The sequence below is a fragment of the Vicia villosa genome, unplaced genomic scaffold (assembly GCF_029867415.1).
Source record: "Vicia villosa cultivar HV-30 ecotype Madison, WI unplaced genomic scaffold, Vvil1.0 ctg.001287F_1_1, whole genome shotgun sequence".
In the NCBI taxonomy this organism is placed as follows: Eukaryota; Viridiplantae; Streptophyta; class Magnoliopsida; order Fabales; family Fabaceae; genus Vicia; species Vicia villosa.
In genome coordinates this window covers 98,319-106,406 of record NW_026705561.1, presented here as the reverse complement: position 1 = coordinate 106,406, position 8,088 = coordinate 98,319, and the positions used below count along the sequence as shown (strand labels likewise).

At 25.7% G+C, this 8,088-nt stretch overlaps 1 protein-coding gene and 1 non-coding gene across 2 annotated transcripts; both read right to left on the bottom strand.

The window, feature by feature from the left end:
• Positions 1-100: 100 nt before the first annotated feature.
• Positions 101-171, bottom strand: TRNAG-GCC (transfer RNA glycine (anticodon GCC)). The gene has a single exon. It is a non-coding gene; the product is annotated as a tRNA-Gly (tRNA).
• Positions 172-458: 287 nt separating this feature from the next.
• On the bottom strand, positions 459-2,640 carry LOC131634383 (glycosyl hydrolase 5 family protein-like). The gene is made up of 3 exons (XM_058905048.1): positions 2,059-2,640; positions 1,249-1,858; positions 459-877 (listed from the first exon to the last, which is right to left on the bottom strand). The coding sequence occupies exons 1-3, from the start codon at positions 2,638-2,640 to the stop codon at positions 459-461; spliced, it is 1,611 nt and encodes a 536-aa protein (XP_058761031.1).
• Between the last annotated feature and the right edge of the window lie 5,448 nt (positions 2,641-8,088).

Sequence of the window (8,088 nt, the reverse complement as noted above, 5' to 3'; positions counted from 1 at the left end):
AAAATAAAAAAGAAGGAGCTCAGACCAATTTACTTATCCTAAGTAGGAAAGGTGAAGTTACCTAACACCACATTTATTATCATCACAGCCCCTTCATATTTGCACCAGCCGGGAATCGAACCCGGGTCTGTACCGTGGCAGGGTACTATTCTACCACTAGACCACTGGTGCTTCATGTTCTTATCAATTACAAAAATTTCTAAGCTCATTCAATAAATTGTTTGTCAATTGAGGTTTTCTTTGAGGATTCCCATTTGTTCTAATTTTGGATCATGTTTACAGTTTTCAAATTTTTACACTCCTTTGAATTCCAATACAAAATACAAACACTGAACATAATCTAATAAGTTTGATAGTTCTATTATAATCACCAACACAAAATAGACAAAAAAAAAATGTCATAATGCTAAACCAATTCATTAAGAAAGAACTGAAAAGTAATCAATAGTTCAAAATCTCTATACATTAGTAGCAACAAGTTGGAACCATTGGCTCATAGGATCATCAAGACAAAGAGAATCATCGTGTATGCAAATACATTTCGAACTCACAACAACAGATGAGTTTGAATCCTTATGCAAGCAAAGTTCTTTCCCATTTTTATCAATAGTGGCCAAATGAAGTTCAGAAAGTGATGCTGTTTTCCATGAGCTGTTCTTTCTTTCACAATCATTAGACACAGAAACTGGATGCCCTTCACCAGAAGCAGATAAGCACTTCTTAGAGCCACTCAGAAAGATGTGAGAACCATCATAGCTCCATCTCTTTTGATTCTTGCAGCTGCCTATTTCAATTTCATTGTTTTTATTAACTTGTGCACATTCACCTGTTAAAGGATGGTACATCATGTATTCTTTGGAGTGTTTGGATGTAGGATCTGCATTTTGAAACACAAATTTAATTCAAACCAATATTGTCATAATCATAAAAATATATACTATTGCCCTATGAAACACAGGCTCCCTCACAGACATCAGAAAACGATACGGACACTGACAATCTAACATTTGTCTTGACTTTTCAACCGTGTCATACGAATGTCATAAAATGTCAAACAATCAGACACGTCTATTTCTAGAGGTGTCTGTGCTTCATAAATATTGCCTACAAAATTAATACTATTGAGCATATTCGGTTGTGATTCTCCGCAATATCAAAGATTGTGAAGCGACTTGTAACCGCAATTTAAAACCCTCATACAATATAGATAATTGAACTATGTTATATTAGTATTGTACGGATTCTCACCTTGATTCTTTCTTTGCAAAAGTTGAAACTTGTCGGTAAAGTTAGGGTATCTAAGGTTATGCCAAGTAGCATCAACAACACCAAATGACTCATCAAGATGAACTTTATCTTCTCTAAGATAATATCCACCATGAAAAGCCCACAAACCCCAATCCAAGTCTCTTCCAACAAGGTACGTTTGAAGACATGTCAAAAACCTATTATCTTCAACCGTAGAACCACTTTGATCAAATCCAAACTCAGTAAACATCAAAGGAACTGCATTCTCACCAGTGGTAAGAAATCCAGCTCTTTCATCTAACCCTCTAATACTATCTCCACATATTCTATTCAACGGTTGCTTTGTCCAAATCTCTTTCAATTTCAGTGTTCCAATCCCAGACCATGAATACAAATGTGTCTCATACACCATTTTCTTACCTAAGTCTATGTTCATCGGTTTGTTCTTTAAAAACTGTAACTCAGTGTCATAGTTTAAACCTGAGATAACAACAAGCACATTAGGGTTTGCTTCATGGATTGCCAGTGCTCCTTTACTCATATACTTGTACCAATCTCTTTGATTTTGGCGCGGACCATGTAATTCATTCCTCAAACTCATCGCCACAATCTGTTTATTGATTAAAAACCAATCAAAGTTATGTTACAGTCAAATTATACAGAAATAAAAGACAAACAGACAACAGATTGCACTGCGTACCATGCGTATCATGCATGAGCTGCACAACATGCATGAGTCTTTGGACTCTACGTAAAAGATGTAAAATTCTAAAACTCAAAATAAGATTAAAGGAAGTAGAATATACATACAGCATGATGTTCATGAAAGTGTTTTGCTGCCAAGGTAAGTCCATGAATCCACTCTTGAGGATCGAAATGTCGATCATGAAAGAAACCATTCTCATCATCATCATCACAACACCATTTAGGTTCACTAACGTGATTATCGAGCAAAACCTTAACATTCTGCGAACCAATCTCATTCACAACAGCATCAAAAGCTTCGATATGAGTCATTTTCAAGACAGAAGGATTATACTTAGAAATACCATCCACCACCTCAGGTAGATCTAGATCATTCAAAGTATCATTAACAACGCGATTTCCATGTCTCGTCCACATGTAAATCGCGTAGGTTAATCTCACACAATTGAAATTGTTTTTCACAAGCTCGCGAACGAGTTCTTTTATAGGTCTTTGATCAAGACCTTCCGGGATCATTGGTTGAAGGTGACCAGCCCAGTTTCCGCAAACGAGTTTCACACGTGAGTTTGTTGAATCGTCTATGATCCATCTTGATTGAGTTGATAAAGGATAAGCATTTGCATGGTATGATGAAGATATGAAAACAAGGAGAAGAAGAAACAATGGCTGAAAAGCTTTGGTTAGCATCTTGAGTTTTTGAGTGGAAGAGAATATTGTTTGGTTTTTTTTATTTGATGATCATATGCAGAGTGTTTATAGAGAGAAAAGTAAATATATTTAGAATAAATCTAAACAGTAATATGTTATGTGTTCAATCTCTATCCAAATCTTTTTTATTTAGGAATTGTTTTACATTTTTTTTACCCTTTGATGGTAGTAATAAATTGGTATCATATATCAGATTGTCTTCTATATTTGAACCAATATGTTTTTGATATTGCCTTTTATTTGTGTGCTAGTTTTCTTACTTTCATTGTTGGAGACAACTTCTCTACCCATCTTGGGTAGTCTACATTCAACCAATCATATGATGCCATTTAATTTTAACACAATTAATTATTTATTAAATATTGGTGAATTCTTATTTACCGAACTCAAAAAGTTGGGTAAGATTACCTATAATTGATTGTTGTTTTCAAGGCATTTTACACAGGAGATAACCTTACCCAACTTTTTGAGTTGGGTAGATAAGAATGCATTGAAAACATCACATAATTAATCTATATAATAAATAATTAAATACATAAAAATTAAATGGTGTCATATGATTGGTGGAATGTACACTACCCATCTTTTTGTGATGGGTAGAGAAGTTGTCCCCTTAAATATTATAATTGATTGTTGTTTTCAAGGCATTTTACACAGGAGGTAACCTTACCCAACTTTTTGAGTTGGGTAGATAAGAATTCACCTTATTGTTTTCTATATTGCCTATCTTACATCATTGTTTTTTATATTGCCTATGAAATTTTGACCAATATTATTTTTTTATTTTGTATTTTTCATAAAACATTCCTTTCTAATGACCATGACTAGAATATTTGAGTGGTATGGTATTATAAAATATATTTACCTATTAAGATTTATAATGATATGCACTGAACGTTTTTTAATTAGTTGATTGAATATTGTATTTTATACTACACTTAATTTTTTAATAGTAATTAAAACTAGATTAGTAAAAAATATCAATGTACACCAACATTAATTTAAAATAAATTTTAGATAGCAAGTTGTGCTTTTTATTTAAAAAGTTAAATTAGATATTTATCGGATATGAACAAATCATAAAATTAATATAATGTGAGAATGAACCTAAATAATTGGATTTTAAAATAAATGGGGGAGATTATGGGTGAATTTTTTTTTTCTCCTACATTTTGAAATAAATGATGTAGGAGAGAGAAAAAAAAATTCACCCATAATCTCCACCATTTATTTTAAAATCGGTTCAGATTCATTCTCATATAAATATGACATTCTCATATGATATGCCATATATATATATATATATATATATATATATATATATATATATATATATATATATATATATATATATATATATATATATATATATATAGGGCATATCATATGAGAATGACTTTTTTTATATGAGAATATGAGAATGAATCTGAACCATTGGATTTTAAAATAAATGGTGTAGATTGTGTGAATCTTTTTTTATCTCTCTTCAATCTTTTATTTTAATGATGGAGGAGAGAGAAAAAAATATTCACACATAATCTCACCATTTATTTTAAAATCCAATGGTTCAGATTCATTCTCACATTCTTATATAAAAAAGTCATTTTCATATATATATATATATATATATATATATATATATATATATATATATATATATATATATATATATATATATATATATATATATATATATATATATATATAGAGGGTAGAGGGGGTTATATTTACTCCAAGAGTAAATTATCAACCCTTACTCCACATCTTAACCATTAATTTTTTTCAATCTAATGATTAAAATTATTGAGTAATTAAATATGGAGATAGAAAATCAATACTCATTATTTTCTTACCCCAAAATGAACCAATTTTCTTACTTCATTGTTTTCTATATTGCCTATCTTACATCATTGTTTTTTATATTGCCTATGAAGTTTTGACCAATTGTTTTTGTTTGTATTTTTCATAAAACATTCCTTTTTAATGACCATGACTAAGGAATATTTGAGTGGTATGGTATTATAAAATATATTTACCTATTAAGATTTATAATGATATATGCATTGAACGTTTTTTAATTAGTTGATTGAATATTGTATTTTATGCTACACTTAATTTTTTAATAGTAATTAAAACTAGATTAGTAAATAATATCAATGTACACCAACATTAATTTAAAATAAATTTGAGATAGCAAGTTGTGCTTTTTATTTAAAAGTTAAATTAGATATTTATCGGATATGATCGAATATATATATATATATATATATATATATATATATATATATATATATATATATATATATATATATATATATATATATATATATATATATATATATATATATATATATATATATATATATATATATATATATATATATATATAGAGGAGGGATCAAATTACACCCGAAGAGTTACACCACGAGTTACACTTGTTCAATAACTACATCTCGAATTAATATTTTTTAAATTCAACCGTTGGATTGAAACGTAATATCATATAGATCATACCTATAAAGTTTGAGCTTAATCTATAATGATTTACTATAACATCAAGATATCCAAAGATTAACGTCAAAATGAGCTTTCATATAACGTTAATTTTGATGTAATTCAATGACATAGTAAATCATTATAGATTAAGCTCAAACTTTATAGGTATGATCTATATGATATTACGTTTCAATCCAACGGTTGAATTTAAAAAATATTAATTCGTGATGTAGTTATTGAACGAGTGTAACTCGTGGTGTAACTCTTCGGGTGTAATTTGATTCCTCCTCATATATATATATATATATATATATATATATATATATATATATATATATATATATATATATATATATATATATATATATATATATATATATATATATATATATATATATATATATATTATTACACTCATTTATAACCACTGATTTATTTGAAATCTAATGGCTATTTAAAAAACAGTTTTTGTAAAATATTTCCTTTTTTTCTTAGTGCTAAATAAATAAATAACACACGAGTCTTCTATGAGAAAAATGAATTAAATTATTTTTTAATTATAATTAACACTACTAAAAATTTGATCAATAAATAGGAGTACTATTTATATTTGCTACTAGAAATTCACAATCAAATCGATATTATATGAAAAAATAGTTTCTTTTACTTTTTAAATAAAATTTTCATTGGTTTCTTTAATTTATTTAAATTATATTATATTTTATAATATTAAATTAAATGATAAAATTATTATATTTTTTTAAAAAAGTATAAAATTCTATTTAAATTGCACATAAATATTTTTTAAAAAAAACTTTTAATAATAAAAATTAAGTACAAATAATTTAATTGTAAATAAAAAATAAAATGAAATGAAATTGGTTTTAAAATAAGAAGAATCTATTTTACTAAGATATCGTGCTAGTCTAGTACTATTACCACTCTATAATATTTATTCAAATAAAATATATTTACAAATACTTACAAAATAACACTAAAAATATATTAATATTATTCCTTAATTTAAGTGAATAGAATAAAACTAAGTTTATATAAAATTGAAGAAAACAATGAGAAATTTGTTTCAAAATAAAAAGAATCTAATTTAAAACTAAAAATTAAAATAAAAAAGTCTATATGGATGAAAAATAATATTTTTTGTTGTTGTGTTAGGTAAACTAATTATAAATAATAATAATAATAATAATAATAATAATAATAATAATAATAATAATAATAATAATAAAATTAATTTTGTAAGAGTAGATTCATGTGTTATTTATTTTTAAAGGAAATTGAAAAAAAATCAAAATTTATTTATAAATAAGAGTAAACTATATTTATCAAGAGTCATCATGCTATTTTTTATTAAGAATCATGCTATTTTTTATTAAGAATAATGAAAAATATTTTACAATTCTGATGTTTCTTAAGAAATACTAAAAATATCATGTTTTTATTTTATTACCAAAATTAGAGGAAGTTAATTTTAGTAAGAATCATGTGAGTTTCTAACGGTTAGATTAAAATCAAATTAACTATTAAAAGAGAGTGTAATAGTTAGTGTAATTTGACCCCTCCTCATATATATATATATATATATATATATATATATATATATATATATATATATATATATATATATATATATATATATATATATATATATATATATATATATATATATATATATATATATATATGAGGAGGGATCAAATTACACCCGAAGAGTTACACCACGAGTTACACTCGTTCAATAACTACATCTCGAATTAATATTTTATGAATTCAACCGTTGGATTGAAACATAATATCATATAGATCATACCTATAAAGTTTGAGCTTAATCTATAATGATTTACTATATCATCAAGATATCCAAAGATTAACGTCAAAATGAGCTTTCATTGAATTACATGATATTATAAATATATATGAGGAGGGTTATATTTACTCCAAGAGTAAGTTATTATAACTTATTCCACATTTTGACCATTTATTATTTTTAATCTAATGGTTAAAAATAATAAGTAATTAATATATATATATATATATATATATATATATATATATATATATATATATATATATATATATATATATATATATATATATATATATGAGGAGAGTTATATTTACTCCAACAGTAAGTTATTATAACTTACTCCACATTTTGACCATTTATTATTTTTAATCTAATGGTTAAAAAAAATAAGTAATTAAATGTGGAGAGAGAAAACTATTCCTTATTATTTTTAACCATTAGATTGAAAAGAATTAATGGTCAAGATGTGGAGTAAGTTATAATAACTTACTCTTGGAGTAAATATAACCCTCCTCTCTCTCTCTCTCTCTATATATATATATATATATATATATATATATATATATATATATATATATATATATATATATATATATATGGGTGTTTTCTATGATATGAATTTTTTAGAATGTTATGAACATACATGTAGAAAATTCTTTATGAAATATTAAGAAGAAAAACACTTGTTTGAAAATTTGAGTGAAAAAAATATGATGTTAAATTGCAATGGAAGAGGTGATTTTTAATATGAAATTTCATGTATTTATAAGTGCACAACACCTCTAAGAAACATGGTAAATTTTGAAACATTTTCATGAAGGTTTGCAATAGTTTAAAATAACAATGGTTCATGAAAAAACATAATTTTAAATCATGTACAACACTTCTTAAGTCAAAACGACCACTTGACTTAACAAGTTCGCAGCATTTTTCAAATTTAAAAAATAAAAAACTGGTTCAGAATGTTGTAAATTGTGGCGGTTTTTGTGCTATTACGACCGTTAAAAATGCCATAATTTACCAAAAACTGCATGTTTGAAAAAATTAAAATATTTAAATAATTGTCTAAATATTTGAACCACCATAATGCAACATCTATTGATTTA

Coding starts and splice junctions, on each gene's coding strand:
- LOC131634383 (XM_058905048.1), bottom strand. CDS start 2,640: ATGCTAACCAAAGCTTTTCAGCCATTGTTTCTTCTTCTCCTTGTTTTC. Junction 1,859..2,058: donor ACTTTCATGAACATCATGCT/GTATGTATATTC, acceptor ATCAATAAACAG/ATTGTGGCGATGAGTTTGAG. Junction 878..1,248: donor TTTGCAAAGAAAGAATCAAG/GTGAGAATCCGT, acceptor TTCAAAATGCAG/ATCCTACATCCAAACACTCC.